This window comes from Vigna umbellata, chromosome 11 (assembly GCF_029865625.1).
Source record: "Vigna umbellata cultivar VRB3 chromosome 11, Vumbellata_1.0, whole genome shotgun sequence".
NCBI lineage: Eukaryota > Viridiplantae > Streptophyta > Magnoliopsida > Fabales > Fabaceae > Vigna > Vigna umbellata.
The window spans coordinates 19,212,917-19,234,141 of record NC_142175.1 but is presented as its reverse complement, the minus strand read 5'-3'; the positions used below and the strand labels follow the sequence as shown (position 1 = coordinate 19,234,141).

The following is a 21,225-nucleotide window of genomic DNA, read 5'->3' as shown; positions in this document are numbered from 1 at the left end:
TTATATCAATTAGAATAAGTCATCAATCAAAGATATAATTCCCATAAATTGATTTAAACTGAAATCATCAGCAAGCTCATCCTTGAATTGTCAGCCATCAGGACCATGTTGTAGTCCCATGCGATGTAAGGCAGATTTGTCAATCATATTTCTTCTACCATACGACTCACTTGTTTCATTCACACACTCCACCCCAAAGTGAATCAATATTTTTGAGATGAAGACATAGTATGAAAGCATTGTTGACTCAAGTCTAGTTACCTTGAGCGTGTTCTCGAATATGGCAGCAGGTCAGTCAACTTGAATGTTTTCTTTGATTGCCTTTAGAAGGTACAAGTCCTCTGTTGTGGCCTGTGCGTGGTTGCTTCCTCTTGACATGAGTATCCAAGAGATGACAAAGACAGAGAACCTGTCATCCTTCTTCATACCACCAGTCTTGTAATGAGAGTAATCCCTCACTTCATTAGGATTTCTTAAGCTATCTTGATATATAGTGAATTTGTGGAAACCTTCCATGCCTAGATGGCATTTTTCTCCTTCCAATCGAAAACCAGCAATATCAGTCCATACCTCATTTGTTAGCTTAATGTCCACACCTTTCACTCTGGAACAAAGTGTTCCATCACTTATCTTGAGATTCAAATAGAAAACCCTTACCAGCTCAAGATACCATGGGTTTGTCATTTCAATAAACTTCTTCAAACCCTGTCTACTTAGCCAACTTTGAAACACAAATCCTTCATTTCGAAAGAAGCTTAGCTTCAAGTACTTGTGCGAGATAAGTTTTCTCTTCTTCCAACTATCCAAAAAATTTGATTAAGCACTATTGTCACTAATCCATCCATCCAGATTTGATGCTCGCATCATATTTTATTGACCAAGTGTTTTCACTCTCTTCCTTTGTGATGATGAGGATGCCATTAATGTAGAACGTTGAAAACAAATTTCAGAATACCCAAGAGGAAAGATCACAATGTTTGCGGAGAAAGTATGGGTGTCAAACTTCTCTGATCAGGTTTATTTAACACAAACAAATATTTTGGAGGGAAGTCAAAACCTTATACGTTTAGGGTAAGCTAGTGTAATTTAATTAACTATGTAAACAGATAACTCACATAAATCTGATATAAATCAATCAGTCCATCATGCAACAAACATTTACCAATGGTGATAACATAACCCTTTTCTTGTACAATAAAAATATCACCTTTAACAAGATCATAAATTTCATAAGAACCTTTACCGATGGTGATAACATAACCCTTTTCTTGTAACTGTCCAACACTTAATATGCTACTTTTCAAATTAGAAACATACAACACATGAGAGACTTTTTCAACAAAACCATTTTTGGTTCTTATATTAATATTTCCCTTTCTTATCACTTGCACACTAGAGCAATCACCAAAGCTTACACTAGAGCAAAAATTCTCATTTAAATAAGAAAAAGAGGACTTGTTACCCGTATCCACATAACAAATACTTGACTCAATATTCTTTGTTTCTTGAACAACCATCAACAAAGTCTCTTCTTCTTTTATCTCCACAAGATTTGACCTTTCTCCCTTTTCCTTGGTGTCATGAGGCAACTTGGTATAACATTCAGAAACATAATGCCTAAAGTTATGACATCTAAAGCATTCTACCTTAGGCTTGTCATGTTCCTTTCTTCTGCCTTTATCTCAAAACTGGTCATTATGGCCTCTATAATTCCTATTGGAATTTATGTTTCCTCTTCGTCCCTTGCTTCTACCTCTACCTCTTCCTCTAAAGCTATTGGAATGAGTATTGGTAGAAACCTTCAAAGGTTTCTCCTCAGTGTCTGATTGTTTGAGCTTTTGCTCATGGATTAGTAATGAGCTTTGTAGTTCATTAAGTGAGAGCTCATCAATGTCTTTGGACTCTTCGATAACACATACAACAAAGTTAAAATTTGGTGAAAAAGACCGAAGTATCTTTTCAACAACAATGACTTCTTCAGTTTTGTCACCATTGATGCACATCTTGTTCACAATTGTCATCACACGAGAGAAGTAATCTGAGATTGATTCACCTGATTTCATTCGAGTTGTTTCAAATTCTACACGTAGAGCTTGTAGTTGCTGCCTCTTTACTTTAGAGGACCCTTGATATTTCTTCTTCATTGACTCCTAATATCCTTAAAAGTCTCTTTGTTGAGAATGACTTGAAATAGATAGTTCTTAGCTTTCAAATCTTTCAACTTCATGGCCTCCAACTCTTTTTTTTGTGTATCAGTGAGCCCTACACTAGCTTTAGGCACACCAAATTCAATTACTTGCCAAAATTCCTTGGAGCTCAAAAAATTCTCCACCCATAAACCAATGGTCATATTGACCATCATGGGAGGTGAAAAACAAGAGATGCTTAGTGGTGTGAAGGGATGATAAAAAAATCTGCGGTATGGGTATCCGAGGGGAAATTCATTGACTCCTAATATCCTTAAAAGTCTCTTTCAACTTCTTAGCTTGGGCACACTAAATTCAATTACTTGCCAAAATTCCTTGGAGCTCAAAAAATTCTCCACCCATCAACATACTCCAATGGTCATATTGACCATCATGGGAGGTGGAAAACAAGAGATGCTTAGTGGTGTGTAGGGATGACAAAAAAATCTGCGGTATGGGTATCCGAGGGGAAAATTCGCAGCGGGTAGTTACTATTTGCGAATATTTACTACTTGTGGGTAATGGGTAGCGAGTATTTTAATACTCGTTTCTAAATGGGTCGAATGCGAGTAGTATACTGCCCGACCCATGGGTACCCGTTACCCACAAAAAAGTTAATTTATATATTTTTTAATTAAATTTAATTAAAAATAAAAGTAAATTATATTTTATTAGGTTAAATTTAATTAAAATTAAAATTATATTTATATTTAATTTAATTTATATTATATTATATATATATTTTTAATTTTATTTAAATTTTATTTTAAAACATATAAAATATTTTGTTTTTATTTTTTGCAGGTATGAGCGGGTTTTAAAATACCCGCGTGTATTTTCTAAGCGAATACCCACATAGGTAGCGGATGAGTTGCGAGTCAGATTTTTATTTTACGGGTTAGGTTGCGTGTAGGCACTATTTGTGTCCGACCCGACCCGTTGCCTTTCCTATTGGTGTGACTATGGTACTACAGACATCATGGTGTACTCGTGGATAGAAAAAGACTTCCACTGTAGGAGAGGTAGATAACATAATCCTTTGTTTAAGAGGAGAATTATTATGATACAAACAAAAAGTCCCACAAAAAATAAGAGATTAACATGAGTTTATATACACATAAAATACCTCCATTAATAATAGGTATTTTTAAATGGTATCAAAAGTAAATTCTTTAGGACTTGACCCATGAAGAGTTATGTGTTCTCTCCCTACATTGACATGTGCCTTATCCATGTATTTGTTATTTACTTTTTTTTTTTATATATTTTACTTATTTGTCTTCCCTTATATCATGGTTTTGGTAAGATAAAAATTATACCAATAGAAAGAAAGCATAGAAACATGATAATTTTTTTTATTTTTTTAATCTTAAAGACTATTTTTTTATATTTTAATATTATATTACCGTAAAACTTATATATATATAATAAAAAGACTATCTTACAAGACAAATATAAGCACTTATTTTAACAACTTCAATATAAAAGAAAATTTTGTATAAATTTAAGTGATGTTATAAATATAAGTCACTATCTTTATTACATCCTTTTGGTCAATAATAATATTAAAAATAAAAAACACTTTTTCGTAATCTTCGTGAACATATGGTTTAATTTTAAAACTTTAAATAATTCGACCAAAATTAATGGTTTCATCTTCATCCTACTTTCAATTCATACACCTTTTTCTCAATAAACACTTAGTAATCTTCATCATCACATTTTCTAATTTAAAAAATTTAAATAATTCAACCGAAATTAGTAGTTTCATATTCATTCCATTCCCACCTCATAAACCTTTTTCTCAATAAACACTTTTTCGTATTCTTCATCATCATATTTTTTAATTTAAAAAATTTAAATAATTCGACCAAAAATAGTGGTTTCATTTTCATTCCATTTCCAATTCATAAACCTTTTTCTCACTTGTTCTCCTTTACTCCGTGGTCACAACAATTTCCAATTCCCATTTCGTTATTCTTCGTGGAAGCTCGTTCAAGCGCGGCTCTCCCTATAGAACTTTCTCTTTCTTGAATTCGCACCTCGTCAGCATCGCAATTTCGTGCACTCTGACGCGATCCGCGTTCAATTTTCCCAAAATCAGGTCAAATTCTCTCTACATTCGGGAAATCACTGGTGAATTTGTTCATTTAACTCAGGAATATGTGCGTCATTGGAGGTTTGAGCTCATTTGGCTTCTTCCTTTATCTGTAGGCACGATGATGGCTGAGGATCTCGGTGTGGAGGCGAAGGAGGCAGCAGTTCGCGAGGTCGCGAAGCTGTTGCCTCTGCCGGACCTGCTTCAGTCGATCTCATCCATCAAGGCTGATTACATTTCGCGCCAACAGGTTTCAGTTCTATTCGATTTGATTCAGTATATTGTATAATATTTGTTTTAAATTTTTTGCCTATTATTGCTGTTGCTGTTTGTGTATGGATTTCTTATTAAGGTAGTGTGATTCTCGAGCTCGGTTTTAAGCTACTTGGAACTTCAATTTTTTTATTTTTTAAAAATTTTTCTCAGTGGATTTTGATTTGATTGCTATAGGGGCGGTATTAACTGTTAAGATGTGACAGTTGAGATGTTTATTATGAAGGGAATTTATGGGTTGTACGTTTACCTGTAAGTTGAATTCCGAGTAACTTTATGGAATAGATAATTAGACGCTGCAGTAGTTGTTGATTGTTTGAAGAGGAATAACTTTGCACTTGTTTGGTAGGAATTTGAGTCTGGTAAACTTCAAGTAGAGGAGGATGCCATGCAATTAAATTTATGGGAGCGGACATAATTTTTTTTAATCTATGGGTATGTATTTGGGGGTAGTACCACCCATACTGACCACAACATACTACTTTTCTGCCCTTCGATGGAGTTTATGGTGCGAGAGAGAAAAAAAGATGGGTAGGATGGTTTGAGTTTATTCACGAAAGATCGTTATGAACTTTTGTCCATTTTGAATAAGGAAAAGTTAATTTGGATAAGTTACCAAAAGACTTCAAAAATGATATACCAAAGAATATTTCTTCTCTAATTTTTTACTATAAATATGCATAACATCATTATGAATTATTTAATCTGGCAATCAATATTTATATATTCAAAATCATCTTTAAAAAATTTAGTCAAATATAACAATATGAACAAATTGTTACCTAATACAAAAATGAATTTAATCCATCCATCTATCCAAAGTCCAAAAAGTGGAACGATGATCTAACCCATTGAAGACATTACACTCATTCTTGATCATCATCATTGAAAAAAGACACTCTAACTGATATTCATCTTAAGACAAATTAAAAAATTCAAAGAATTCCATAATATATGAAGATTTGATATGAGAATAAATAAAAATGTTCCTAATAGTACATATATAATATAATTTTCCTGATTATATAAGATTTGCTCTTTATTTCTATAGTTATAATAGAAGCTTACACAATAAGTTTTTGAGTTTCTAATAAAAAAATCACCGCATGTGTCCTCACTAACATTGTATCAGTGGTGTATCATAGGCTCAAAAAAAACCTTTTTTAAATTGGAAATTTGAATAGAGTTCTGATATGTGTTGTATGAGTGTTGGTGTCTGATATGTGTTTGACATCTGATATGTGTTTGACATAGGGACACACCATTATAGAGGCATGTCTGTGCTTCATATATTTTCTGATCAAAAGCTGATTTGTGTTGTATCTATCTGTAACCTAGACTCCTAGGGGTAAACTCTATTGTGTTTTTTTGTCCTTCCTTACACTTTTGTTGTAAGCCACTGATTTACATTTATAAATCTGAATTAGTAAAGAGATCTAAGTTAATATCTCTTAAGTTCTTTTCTCGCATACTCTTTCAAGTCCCACTAAGTGGAAGCTTTGAGTATTCGTCTCCTCTTTTAAGATTTATTTTTAAATAATTGAGACAACTTTTGTTTAGTTCTAAATTGATTTATATTTCAAGTATGATGACAATATTGTGTTTTAAAATCTCGGTCTTCATTAAATGTTTAAATACGGTTGAAATTCTATGTTGTTTGATTAATGACTCACTGGTGTATTTTCTCAAACTTTGTATCTCTCCTGAGTCAGTTACCAGTTTGAGTTATATAACAACGACCTATGTATAGCATATTGCCTATTTCTGATCATGTCTTGTTTGAACTAACATTCACAATTACTAGATCATGTATGGCGTCTCCATCATTCATTAGTATTGCAGCTTTTATTCAGAATCTAAGCAGCTAAAATTCTAAGTGTGAATATTTTGCATTATTTTTCAGGCCAATGATGCACAACTTAGTACAATGGTTGCTGAGCAGGTATTCTTTTCTTCTTTCTTAATTAACTAGATGTCAACAGGTTAGATGCAGGTTGCAAAAAAACGAAACCTTTTAGTAGCTCCAAACCTTTGAACTACTGTTTCTTTTATCCCATACAAGGTCATACACTGCCTGCTCGGTAAATGTGTTTAAGTTAGCTTCTTTTGTTTTCTGATAGGTTTTTGACAGAACAATGTTGTTTGATCCCTATGACCAACTCAAATAAGTGGGAAAAGCCTTTTATTTCCAACTTGTTCTGTGGAGCTTTTGATTGTGATGTTTTTTTTATTACAGCTTACTGGGTAAAAACCCAAGTTCCATGTTGGCTTGAGATAGAGCCTGAAAAACGTATGTAAGTGGGGGACAGCTCTTTACTTCCAAGCTGGTCTTTAACATTGAGTTAGCCATAAACCTACTATCTAAGATGGTATCAAAGTTTATCCTAGATCCATTAAAAAGGGTTACCCATCATATTATCCATCTAGTTGAGTGAGTGCTGTACTATGAAAAATCCATCTCCCACATTTACTGCCTAAATAGAATATATAAATAGAAGGCAACTCTCACTTCACCAAATTGGTCTTGTGAGGTTGATTTTGACACAAAAGTAGTTCTATGATAGTAATAGAAACATGTGATGAGGAAGTTGCTACAATTATAACATATATTTTTTAACAAAAGCTCTTGGGAGCTATTACGATGTAAATTCACTTGAAATGTATGAAAAAGCACTGAAATATTATTTCTTAATTTTCAGTGTACAATAAGTCTCTATTTGTATAGCCTAGGTCATCTTATCCTGGAATTTTGGGCATAATGTATTAGGAAACCCATCTCCTACATTAGTTAGAGATAGAGCCTGAATGGAATGTATAAGTAGTGGTTAACCCTCACCACCTGAAATTGGTTTTGAGGTAGGTATAGAAGTGAAAGCACAATCATGAATGTAATCAAAACATGTGATTGGAACTTGCTACAATTATAACATATATTTGTTAATTACAATGCTCTTTTGGAGATATTAGCATGTAAATATAAACACTCAAAATGTATGGAAAAGCATTGAAATATTATTTTTTTATTTTCAGTTCACAAGAAGTCTCTATCTGTACACAACCTTGCTATAAAGTCCTATGCTAGAATTGTGGGCATAAAATCAAACCCTGTTGCACCAAATAAGTAAATCCTTGACTAATCTATCCTAATAAGGAAGAAGTCAAAGTAATTGTATACAAAGAGAGGAAAGAAGAAATAAACATATGGAGCACTTCCTTTAAACTGGTGAATAAATTTCTATTACTCCTTGTGAATGATGCATTTAGATCAACTTATTGTTAACTTCTTGGGAGGGGTAGCAATTGAAGTAGTATATTGATAAATCTAGTCGTCTCCAGATGGATTTGCACTAGTGGGGCAATTTGGATATTAATAAGACTTTAGAACTTTAAATCAATATTGATTATTGAAGCAATGAGATTAACTACTATCCTGCAATTAGAATAGGTAACTAAATAAGATTTTATAATTTTTCTAAAAAGCATATAAAAACCAAATGAAAAAGATATGAAGATATTGTTGGGTTGAATTTCATGAACTTGACGCAATAATTTCCCTACTTTCAATATTACTTCCAACATAACTCTTGCATTCACACTATTATTTTAACCAAATCCTAATTCCTTAGTGAAAAGAGCGTAAATCTTATTGTAGAAATTCTATTCCCTCAGTTATTTCCACACATGATTTGCACGAACAAGGGCTATAAGAATGACCAAGATATTAAATACCATGTCTAATAAGAAATGCCTTTGTTGTTCAACTGTAGATCTACAAATTCAAAAACATTTTCCAATGCAATGAAACTAAACAAAGCATAGATAATAAAGTATGCACATGAAGCATAAAGGAAGATCGCATTAGTTAAGAAAAATAGTTGAAATATAAAGGAAATTGCATAAAGTGAATATAAATATTTGTTACATTCAACTATGCTGAATGGGATATTATCTATCCCAAAACATTTGGAGCACAACAAATGAACTATAAATTGTGAAGATTGAAGGTGGAAGTCTCTCTCATGTTCTCCAAGTCTAAAGCCTGCAACCAATGTTTCTCTAAATGCTAAAAGGTGTCACCCTTGTAGCCCAATCATCCTTTTTGTTTTTAGTCCATAAAGTGAACTTTCATTCAAAGGCATGATGTCTTGCTGAGCAAAAATGATACGACAAATTTTGTACTTTACAAGGCTTCTTGCTCATCGACCTATCTTGTCACTGAGTGACTTCAAGTGGTTGCAATTACTCTTACTTCTTCATGTGCACTTGCTGAGTGAGTTATATGTTCATTTAGTGAGTATTTTCAGAAGTGACTTCATTTTACTATGGCTCCAAGCTTCTAATTCTCTACAAAAAATATGGAGAAATTAGTGGTATCCCCTCTAATTGTAATCCTTAGTGATATGGATATATTCTGATCATAATGCACAAAAATGAGGAATAATCATTGTTGAAGTATAAATAAAATCTTAAAAAGGTATGATCAGTGAAGTATTAAACACACTTATCACCTATCTCAACTATCTATTTGTTATTAGACTTGTAATGTAAGTCAGTTTTTTTAAGAAATGAACTTTAAGCCTAACTTAACTCCATAAAATCGGCTTGTAAGGTGAGGTTTGCACCCACTTATATACTATAAATTGGCCTTATCTCTAGTCGATGTGGGACTTCCAACACCCCCCTCATGCCGAGGTATATAGATCTCGAGCGTGAGACTAGATATTAATGGGTGGTCCGATAGTGGCTTGATAGCGGGTGGAACAATATGTCCTCACAAATCTCACTAGGATATGCTCTAACCTGGCTCTGTTACCATGTTAAGAACTGGACTTTAAGCCTAACTTAACCCCATAAAACCGGTTTGTAAGGTGAGGTTTGCACTGTCTTATACACTTTAAATCGGCCTTATCTCTAGTCGATGTGGGACTTCCAACACCCCCCCTCACGTCGAGATATATACATCTTGAGCGTGAGACTAGACATTAATGGGTGGTCTGATAACGACCCAATAGCTGGTGGAACAATTTGCCTTACAAACAACAAATATTGCTACGATAGGCTCTAACCTGGCTCTGATACCATGTTAAGAAGTGGACTTTAAGCCTAAATCAACCCCACAAAACCGACTTGTAAGGTGAGGTTTGCACCCACTTATACACTATAAATTGACTTTATCTGTAGTCGATGTAGGACTTCCAACACGCCCCCTTCATGCCGAGGCATATACATCTCGAACGTGAGACTAAACATTAATGGGTGGTCTGATGGTGGAAAAATATGTCCACACAAATCTCACTAAGATAGACTTTAACCTGGCTCTGATACCATGTTAAGAAGTGAACTTTAAGCCTAATTCAACCCCACAAAACCGGCTTGTAAGGTGAGGTTTGCACCAACTTATATATTTTAAATTGACTTTATTTCTAGTCGATGTGGGATTTCCAATCAAGGGTTAGTTCAACAATTGTCACTAGTTTAAACTCAAGTAGGTAGTTCTGTAATTAATACCTACAATTCAAATAAACTTTGGTTCCACTATTCTCTTCCATTTTGGAGAGTAATTGTTTTATTGATTTTCCAAACTAAGTTTGAATCTTATGAATTTTGAAAAAGTTGCACAACCTCAATTTTATTCTTTGTTATAAATTAGAAATTTCTATGTCACGCAATCACAATCATCGCAGAAAGAAGCAAACCATTTCATTCTACAATTATTAGAAACATAAACAGGTTGCTATGTATATGAACGGACATGATCAAATGGCTTGACTAGGTTTTTTACTACTACAAGGAAAAGTTGCACAATGATGCTTTGACTTGAAAAGAAAATGAATTTTATTATTATTATTCATATCTATTACATTTTGCTTACACCTATTTTTAACAATCTAATCTTTCAAAAAAAGGAAATAAGGAAACAATATACTGAAAAATAAACTAGAAGATTCTACAAATATTTTCTCTAATTAGGAAGATTCTATAGATATTTTCTCTAAATTAGGAAGATTTTCCTTTAATTACAACACTCCCCCTCACGTTGGTAAATGAATATCAATCATTCCCAACTTACCTACAAGATCTTAAAATCTACTCGGAGGGAGTCCTTTTGTAAAAATATTTGCTATATGAAGTTTTGTAGGGAACATGAGTTGTAATCGCAAAACCTCTGTCTAGATTATCTTTGATGAAATATCTGTCAATCTCAATGTGTTTGGTCTTATCATGTTGTACTAGATTATGGGTAATGCTCATGGCATACTTATTGTCACAATATAGTTGCCCAGGATTGTCCACCTTGACTTTAAGGTTATCCAAATTGATTTTCATCCAGAGTTCTTCACACATTCCTTGATTGAGGAAGAGCTTGAAATTAAACTTCTGCACTAGAACGAGATACTCTATCTTGCTTTTTGCTCCTCCACGTTACCATACTATCTTCAAGAAACACACAATACTCAAAAGTAGATTTTCTGTCAGTAATAGAACCTGGATAGTCAACATCAGTATATATTTTCGTAGTCAATGTATCTTCCCTTTTGAATAATAGCCCCTTTCTTGGACTTGACTTCAATCACTGGAGAATTTTTGTCAACTGCTTGCATGTGTCTCTTTCTTGGATCATGCATGAATTGGCTCACTACACTGACTGCATAAACAATGTTTGGTCTTGTGTGTGATAAATAAATCAATTTTCCTACCAATCTCTGATATTGGGCCTTCTCTACTAGAGCACTTTCTTCACTTCCAATTCTGTGATTCTGTTCTATGGGAACCGTGGAACGGACTCAGGAGGCTCCAACGATCCTTTCTGTGACGACGGCGGAAAGTGGGTCTCGCCAGAACTAGGCGCATGGGCTACACGCGCCGGTGACGGTGGTGGTGTGTGGCAGCGCGTGGTGGTGTCTTTCCTTGAGCAATTTCCAATGTTGTGTTTGCCAGAGTTGGGTGCACTTGTCTGCCCTATCAACGACCCCAACAGCTACGACAACAGCCGTAGTGGCCAGACAATGGCGAATGAATTTTATTATTGTAATTCATATGTATTACATTCTCCTTACACCTATTTGTAACAATCCAATCTTCAAAAAAGGGAAATAAGAAAACAATATATTGAAAAATAAACTAGAAGATTCTACAGATATTTTCTCTAATTAGGAAATTTTTTCTCTAATTACAACATTTTGCAATTTGACAAATATCACTTTGAAACAACTCAACAAACTCTTAATTAAATAAGAAAGGAGATGTGGACCTAGGAGCACTAAATGAAGGATGTCCAAGTTGCTTGTTGAAGCCTAGTTTGAGATGCTGTAGACTTTTAACTTGTTTGGAGGCAAAACTGTGTCACATTTTATACGGCACTGCCCTTCATTCACTAACTTGCATTTGCTCATAGTGTAACCTGTTATGTACCTTAGCAATTTCAATTGTTTTTCTTTTGATAAGGTCGTGAAAGGCATGATGAAAAGGACAAAACGTCACCATACACTTCTAGTCTATAGAGAGATTTTTGTACAAAAATAAGACTATTGAAGAGATGTGGAGCATGCAACACATTATTTAGTGTATTGAAGGATGGAGGGAGATATTATCACTTCAGGAAAGGGAATGAGTGTTGGGAATCCAAGTGTGAGTCTAAGACTCACATTGGGTAGAAATGAGAAAGGGGAGCACCATATAAGGATACAGACCCATTAACCCATTGCCTTAAGGTTTTGGGTTGAGAGTGGTGTCAATCTCTTATGTGGTTGGACTTAGATCTCATTTGGTGTTGTGTCTCTTTAGTAAACCCCCTCCCTTGAAACCCAACAATGAGACCTATTGGCAATAGTAATGTATTTTTTGCTAGACAACACAAGGCACAACAGTCAGAAAACATGAAGGATGCATTGTTATATAGCTAGCACTCAGCAGCACCAAACCTAATCCAATTATCCAGCGATCTTCAGGTTGAGTACTAGAAAGTCTAGAAACATTAAGGAGCTTAGAATAGTTAAGAGAGAAAGTATTAAATGACTTACTAAGAGAATCCATAAGCTTCTTAAACACTCCAGTTCAACTGTGCAATGGACAGGTATGTCCTCAATTGGCTGTGGTTGTTGGGTGTGCAAGCTGCAGCATAGTGAACAAAGAGGGTAGGGGTGAACGAGTCTGCTAGTACTAGTGCTTTTGAGTTCTTATGCTAGCAGGGTAGCAGCTGGCTTACACATGTGCATGTGATAGCAACAAAGTTCTGGTGTGTGAGGTTCAGCAGGGGCTCCTCTGTCAATGGGTCTTTGGGATCTAGCCAATGTGGGGAGTGTGGTTTTGTTGATGAGATTACCAGTTCAATCGGACTAGTTTCTGGCTTTGAATTGGGCAGCATTGGAGGTAAAGTTGCTGGAAAGCTGTGTTGGCAATGGGGATGGAGGGGCAGAGGACAGGTTGTCTGCAATGAAGGAGGTTGGGATAGATACAAATGCCTCAGTGAAGATGGCTAGGTTTAGATGCCATAATCAGTTTTCCAGATAAGTATAGGTCAGGGTTTTTTCTTTTCGTATGTTAACTAATGAGTGTGTTAAAAGAACTATTGAAGATAAGAAATATGTGCGGGTAAAAGAAAAAGACATATTTTTTGCTTCACTATGTGTTAGCAAGAGACCATCTAGAATTAACTTTAGAAGCTCATGACTGAACTTTAACAGGCTCAGAAAAAAAAAATAGTTTTTATAATTCTATTTTTATCCTCTTCCTCCTTGCAAACCCCACTAAACATAAAATGTTTTCAGGCTTTCTACTTCCTTACACTATGACTTTATTATTTCAGAACTTGGAAACTGAAATTTAATTGAGATCTCAGTTGATGGCATGTCGTTGTTTATCTAGTACATTAAACATGTGTTTCCTTGAAACTGCTATTGCTCTTGATATTGACCTAACCAAGGTACCAAATCTCATATCTTGATGTGCTTTGCCCAATTGCTGCAGGTTGAGCAGTCACAGGCAGGACTAAAATCACTATCCTTATCCGAAAACACAATAAATCAGCTTCGTGAAAACTTTGTCTCTATTGAGAAGTATGTTTGAAATGTGACAGACTGAAACTATTTTCACCTATTAGAGGGTGTTTGCTCGGTCTTGAGAGTAAGCTTACCACCAATATTTTTCACTTGGAACTTACTGTGATTCTCTGATTTCTTGTTGTATCAGGTTATGTCAGGAATGCCAAACATTAATTGACAACCATGATCAGATAAAGTTACTCAGCAATGCAAGAAATAACTTAAACACAACCTTGAAGGTGGTTTTCTAGATTAAAATGCTAATTGTCCAATACTCATTCTACTGGTTCATAGTTAAGAGTTGTTACTTAGAACTTTCCCTTTCCAAGTTTTCTGCAGTAGTATTGAGCTTTTGATCTACAACTATCAGAAAATGGGTTTCTCTCCCTTTATACCGTGTATAATCACTGTTAAATTAGCAGATGCAGTTATGTATTGTGGTTATTCCCTCAAATGCTGCCTTCACTGTTTCAAACATTTTTAACTTAGTTAATTTATCATTTTTAGAATGGTTGATACAAACTTATGATTTCATTTGTCCCAATTTAAATTAAATTGTTGGAACTCAGTTGTACACATGTCTGGTATGTGCATATCCTGTCATTATGATTTTGGCTGATTTCTTGGTCTTCTGATAGGATGTTGAAGGTATGATGTCTATCTCTGTTGAGGCAGCAGAAGCTCGGGATTCTTTGAGTGATGACAAAGAAATTGTCAACACTTATGAGGTAATGCTGGTCTTCCTTATAGTGTACGCTATTGGCTCTATTATAAAATGACAATGTTTTTTCAAATCTAAGGTTCGTTTTAAACTTTATTTTCCATTTTATCTCTATAACTTTTATGGATTTTGCAGAGGTTAACTGCATTGGATGGAAAACGAAGATTTGCATTGGCAGCTGCAGCATCTCACAAGGAAGAGGTTGGAAGGCTAAGGTGTGTGTCCTTTTTAGTGAACTGTCACATTCATGATTTGGGAAAGCAATAATCCAGGAGGGGGCTGCTACAGATTTTGGAATGAGCATTTCAATCTGCATAAGCCCTCATCGATATGTAATGAACCAATTATTTTTGCATAGTCAGTGGTTCACATATAAATTATTTTATTGGTCATTTAAATCTTGAAGTTGATACTTTTATCATCCAATTTGTGGTTATTTTTAGAGACTTTGGTAGTGGCTGGTATGAATCTTCTATTTTGTAGTACTGGAGTGTTGAGTTTTCTTTTGACAAATTTGGAATATTTCTTGTTTTGAGAAAACTGATTGAAGTAGTTAATCATCACATAACGGTATCTATTCAACTTTCTTATAAAAAAATAGGTGTATTATTTTGTGCTCCATTATATGCATGATCCAAAGCTCCATCATCAGAAGTTCTTTCTGGCTCTTCTGATGCAGACTTTGTTTTTCCTATGTTCAATTCACGGTGTTGGTGGGGATTGAGAAATATGTAGGTGGGATGTTAGTTATGCTTTATGTTGCATTAAGAAGTTTTTAAAAGAGCATTCTACAGCCTGGAAGTTTTTATATTCTCTTTAAAGAAGGTAACCTGAGAAGATTATCTCTTAATTTTTTTATCCTCTGGAACTTGGCACATCCTTCTGTACATTGTACATCATATTTGTTAGATATATTGTTTTATGTTAATTAGGGAAACATAGTCTCTATGTTAATTATGTTATTTTTACATATTCATTTGTATTTGGGCTTAGCCAACATTCTCATTATTATAAATATATTACCCTATGTATATTTTCTACACATAAGAGATTAATGCTATACCTAGTTTTACTATATTCAGCAATATTTATATATGCTTTGCATTGTCAAGTCTATATCAAAACTACTTAATAGATTTTCAACCCAACTCATGTTCCTTCACATGATGAAATATAATGTGGTAAGAATGAATTAACAATGTGAGATTTGCTAAAAATTACTATCATTGGTTTGGCACCAAGAACAAATGTTGATAACTCTTGGTCAAATACAAATATAGCTATTGAAAAATGCTTGTGACAATCAGGGGGACATGCAATTTGATTGAACTGCAAAGGAAGTGCAGTATTTAAAGTTCCTTTTTTTGCGACTATAAAATTTAGTATATCACCAATAGGTCAAATTTCTGTTTTTTTATTGCAGTAGTCACCCCTCCTTACCTGCGTAAAGGTATCTACTAGATTACCTGTTCTGCATGTTTCTTTAGTTAATTTGTTTTATACTGGGCTTACAGGGGTCACTGGATCATTGGGTTGAAATACCAATCCACTTGTGGCTAAAGTCATTATTTATTTTATTGGTCGAATGGAGCCTTTTAATGGCCATTAATCATCAAATTTGGTGATTTAACTAGTTTTGTTATACACAAACTCATGAAAATCAAGGGTTAAACGCTTGCCTAGTGAAGATGGCATGTTTTACATGCTTTTAGAACTTGAGTTCAGTATATGAAAGATGATCACATGTATTTTGAGTTGTATTAATGATTGTTTTGATAATTTATTTTATAAATTTAAGGCTGAGTATCTGTTTTTCCACATCTTGTGTATGTCTCAGAGAATATTTTGAAGATGTAGATCGAACCTGGGAGACCTTTGAGAAAACGCTATGGGGACATGTTTCCAATTTCTATAAACTTTCTAAAGAAAGGTTTGTGCACTGTTTTAAATATTAACATCTAGAATAACATGGTCTATTGTTTGGATGAAGCTATCCCTCTTAACTTCTATTGAGTGCTACCTGTGATATTTGAAACTAATGCATTTTCTATTGAGTTTGGTTTTCAGATTTGAGTCAATTGTTTGTTTAATTGCTTATTAGAATTTTAAGGCTTGGTGATATCAGTCTTCTTTTCTGCAATCATGAAGTGTCAGATTTTGGTTTAAAATATATTAAAATTAAAATGTTGTCTCTGTAAACATGGAGCGGTCGATCTCAAAAGTGGGGCAGTGGAATAGCAGTTAGTGGGATGACCACTATTTTTTTTATAATTTAAATAATTAAGGGTATATACATGTAAATGCTCAGCATGAGTAAATTTACCCACTTTATTCACTGCCATCATTACGCAAAACATAAAGTAGATTTCACAAAAAAGTAAGAGAAATAAAGTGCCTAAAGCCGTACAAGTCAATAAGCATTTTCAAGATTCCATTAAAAAATCTTTAAAATATGTATTAGCTTTTAATTACATTTTTAAGAAAAATATAACATTTTTTTTGTAGCAAACTTTCAAGTTAAGTTACAAGTCATTACATTATTCCTTGTAAAATCTTGTTGCTAAAATACTTGTGCTTAAAATTTCCTTATATCAGTCTCTTAAAAGTTTGATCAGCAAAATAGTTTCTCAAATTTTAATTATTTCAAATTAGTTCATTAATATCTTGAAGTATTATTCTATCCATCATTGTGCTGGCATAACTTTTGAAACACTAATATAATAGTTATCAGACAGTTAAGAAGCTATTTATAGTCAATTTTTAAAAGATATTATAGAGAAGTATGTAATATTCCAAGTATATTTTGTTAATAAATGAATATTATTTTAATTTTTATTTCTCTAGTATATGGCTTCAAGAATATTCTTATTAATATTTTTTTAGTTAGAAAATCACACTAACATCATCATATGTTTGTGACTGGAGAGATGATATTTATAATTACAAAATAAGGTCCAAAGTGCGAAAATTCGAAAAGTCAGAAGCAGTGCCATGGCTTATAAGTACTGAAACCCTAATTCCTTTTTATGGCTACAGCGTGGGACTGCTGGTGTACAAGCATTGGCAATGACTATTATGAACTTTCTTGGGTTAAAGGGACTTTTTTGGGTGTAAATGGAATGCTAGTCTAAACCCACTGTAGTTGTTTGGTATACTCTTTAGCAGAGATAGATGTTAGAGCAGTAGTTTGTGCTGGGTAAGAAATTGAAAATATAGGAATGAAAATTTGGTGGCTACAGTCTATATTCCATTTACTTAGCAAAGTTGGATATATTGTGCTCTTAAGCATAAAGTATATGCTTTGATTGTAGTATGATCTGCAACGCTCTATTTTAATTATTATTTCTTTTCCTTTGCAGCCCACAGACTTTAGTTCGAGCTTTACGGTATGTTGTTGATTGTCAATTGCACTTATTTTTTCCCCAGTCAGTTCATTATCTTCATTTGTAGATGGTAGGTTGGATGATTGGAAATACTAATCAGCTTCTGGATGATTTTACTCTTTCAAAAACAATGTAATCTTATTTTCCCTTTGTTTTCAACATTCTAGGGTTGTTGAGATGCAAGAGATACTTGATCAACAGATTGCAGAAGAAGCAGCAGAGGCTGAAGGGGATGTTGACATTGCACCAGTTGCAAATCCTCGCAAGAGCGGCATGTATGTTATAATACTTTTAATTAATTTCCATTATGTCACATCAGTTGTGTGATCTTGAAAATCTATAGCAATGGAAGCAACAATCCTTGCTACGACCTTGTTATATGATTTCTTGATAGTTTTAGAGCATTTACTTTACATACCGTTTCGGGAAATCATCTAGAAAACATAGGAATGCATTCAATTTTCTAAGACTGATGTGTTTGGCTTATCTTCTTGTTTCTTTTCCAGGAGAATATTGTTATCCTCCGTCTATGTATCTTTTTTTATTCAATAAAAGCACTTCGAGACTTACTCTGATTAAGATATTAAAAATCATTTAATCTTTGTATAGATAAGCGAGAGTCATATCATGGAATCCTTGTGAATCTCCAACATAATAAAATAAAATATTATATATCATGATTCATGTACATTGCATTACACAGAAATGGGCCTTGACTTATATATTAAAATACATTGGACACTCTGTGATAGGATATGTAATGTATTAGACAGTTTGTGGAAAATTTGGCAAAAATAAAATATAGAAGTTAGTATGAAGTTGTTAGAGGTAGTTAGGAGGAGTATAGACAGCAGTTAAGGGAAGTTTTATTAGTAGTTAGGCAGTTTTTGTCTTTTAAGGAGGGGGTGTTCTAGTTCTGGTGGTTGAGTAGTTTATTCAGAACCAGGTCTTAACCTGTGTTGAAGGGAATTTCTTCCCTTGGAAGTTGTTAGATGTTTTTTTTTATATTATGTTTTCTTTAATTAAAGTATTATCTTACGTTGTGCACTGAGATTTGAGTGCTTATTTCTTGACTAAATCTGAAAAATCCGGTTTCTTGTTCCTAAGAAACCTAACAAATTGATTCAACCTGCCAAATCAAGAAGGAGGGAAAGCATGGAAGGAAGCTTCAATACTTTGTAGAGGGGGAGCAGCAAACTGGAAAAGGGGCATCAAAAGATGAGAAAAAGTTTCCAAAACTTGGAAGAAATGATACAGGAATGTAATAAGATTCTGGATGTCCAGATTCAAAAAAGGGACTCTAAAGGAAGGGAAAAATCTGTTGACAGAGCAAGAAAGGGAGGGAGAGAGGAACTTCTTCATGACATCAAGAAAGCCAAGAAACCCTCAAATGCAAGAGACAATTCCATCAATTGGAGAAGAAAAGAGAAAATGATATCAGTGAACAGGAAGGTGGAGACCAAGACTGTGATATGAATGTTGTGACTCTTGCTTCTCATAATGAAGTTGCAAAAGTTGTTGGTTTTAGTGGAGATAGTGTGGTAGGTCTTGGTGAATATGTCAAAACAGTGAAGGAGGGTGAAGATAGAGGAAAGAAGGCGGAATGTGGTGGGAACATTGTAACCATTACTTCTACGAGTAAAGTTAAAGATGAGGCTGTTTTGAGTGTAGATGGTTCAAAGTTAGTTCGTTGTGGGACAAAAAACGTTTTTGAAGTCCAGAACATCACAGGAACAATAGATATACACCTAACCATCAATAACATGGGAAAAAATGCAGTCAAGGGGTTCAAGACCTGGCAACAGAAATCCCATAACCTTTCTTGGGAAGATCTTGCAATACCTCAACTAAGGATAGTTGAAGGGAACAAGGGAAACATGTTATTTGAGAGTTTGGCAGCAGTAACATAGATTGGGAGTGTGGAAATTTTACGTGAGAGGATGGCAGTAGTAACAAGGATAGGGAGGGGGGAAAATGTCATTCAAGAATTCAAGATATTGGTGTCTCTAGTAAACCCAACATTAGAAAACCATTCGGGGGAGTATTTCTTGACAAAGTGGTAGGCCCTATCCAAGAAGGACAAGAAAGTTGGACGATCTCCCTTTTGTCTTGGGTTACTTACCTGTTATGAAAATCGATTGCTAGTAAACTCCAGTAATAAACTTGTTGATTTTGGAAGCCGAGTCAGACTACTTATTAAACATCTATTTGCAAAAGATTATGTCGTCAAAGTTAGATCTTTGCAGATTCAAGGATTAATCCAACGGCCGAAAGGAATCCTTGAGGCAGTTGCATGGGAAGTTGTCGCAACGATTAAGGACCGGTTTTTAAATTACAACCTTAAGGACAAGGTTGTTTTGCAGTGGTGAGTAATGATAGGATATGTAATGTATTAGATAGTTTGTTGACAATTTTTAGATAGTTTGGCAAATATAAAACATAGAAGTTAGTATGAAGTGGTTAGGGGTAGTTAGGAAGAGTTTAAACAGTAGTTAGGAGAAGTTTTAATTAGTAGTTAGACAGTTTTTGTCTTTTAAGGAGGGTTCTAGTTCTGGTGGTTTAGTAGTTTATTCAAAACCAGGTCTTAACTTGTGTTGAAGGGAATTTCTTCCCTTGGAAGCTATTGGATGTTTTCTGTATCATGTTTTCTTTAATTAAAGTATTATCTTACATTGTGCAGTAAGGTTTGAGTGCTTATTTCTTTACTGAAGCTGAAAAATCCGGTTTCTTGTTCCCAAGAAACCTAACACTCTCCCTCAAGTTGGTGTATAAAAATTATATGCACTAAGCTTGCTACAAATATAATTAGTTCTACCACCCCACAATGATTTGGTGAAGACATATGCCATGATCATTGGAGTTAACAAACTAAGTAGTAATGTATCCAAATGAAATCTTTTCATAATGAAGGGACAATCTATATCAATATGTTTAGTTCTCTTATGGAATGTTGGAATTTAGGCAATATGAAGGGTAGTTTGGTTATCACAAATGAGTCATTTTGTGTAATCTCTCCAATTGAGTCAAAGAAAGTCACTCACAAGTGGCAAAAACCATAGTTCTATACACTACTTATGCCCTATACCTTGCTACTACATTATGCTTCTTGCTTTTCCTAGAAATCAACTTGTCACCTATGAAGACACACTTAAAGAGTTGGGAGAGAAACTAACTAAACCCTAATACATACTACCCTATTTAAGGGATAGTAGATCAACATAAAAAGGAAAAACAGAAGGCTCCTAAAAAGCCCACTAGAAAATACATTACATTTCAACAATTAAGCTACTCATTATTTTTATTTCATTTTTTTATGATTACTTTTATTAAATTTTATGTTTTTCTACCATTGCTCGGCTTTCTACTGCATTGATTGTGGTGCAATCTACTATGATACGATGGGGGATGTTTGGCCTCTGCCATGGGCCGCCACTTGCCATTGACAATAATAGCAATTGAAGTACCTATTGCAATGTTACATATGAACATATTCAGAAAACTTATATAAATTTAGTATGACATG

General features: G+C 34.2%; 1 protein-coding gene and 1 pseudogene across 1 annotated transcript in view; one reads left to right on the top strand and one right to left on the bottom strand.

The window, feature by feature from the left end:
- Window positions 1-1,094: 1,094 nt before the first annotated feature.
- LOC148191094 (uncharacterized) lies at window positions 1,095-2,350 on the bottom strand (annotated as a pseudogene).
- Window positions 2,351-4,086: 1,736 nt separating this feature from the next.
- Window positions 4,087-21,225, top strand: part of SEC6 — a 43,344-nt gene continuing 26,205 nt past the window's right edge. Inside the window, exons 1-10 of the mRNA XM_088102289.1 lie at window positions 4,087-4,290; window positions 4,401-4,534; window positions 6,461-6,499; window positions 13,525-13,613; window positions 13,747-13,837; window positions 14,237-14,326; window positions 14,455-14,534; window positions 16,157-16,249; window positions 17,679-17,705; window positions 17,870-17,977. Coding sequence (XP_087958415.1) covers window positions 4,406-4,534; window positions 6,461-6,499; window positions 13,525-13,613; window positions 13,747-13,837; window positions 14,237-14,326; window positions 14,455-14,534; window positions 16,157-16,249; window positions 17,679-17,705; window positions 17,870-17,977 — 746 coding nt within the window. The 5' untranslated portion in view covers window positions 4,087-4,290; window positions 4,401-4,405. The remainder of the gene's footprint in view (window positions 4,291-4,400; window positions 4,535-6,460; window positions 6,500-13,524; window positions 13,614-13,746; window positions 13,838-14,236; window positions 14,327-14,454; window positions 14,535-16,156; window positions 16,250-17,678; window positions 17,706-17,869; window positions 17,978-21,225) is intronic.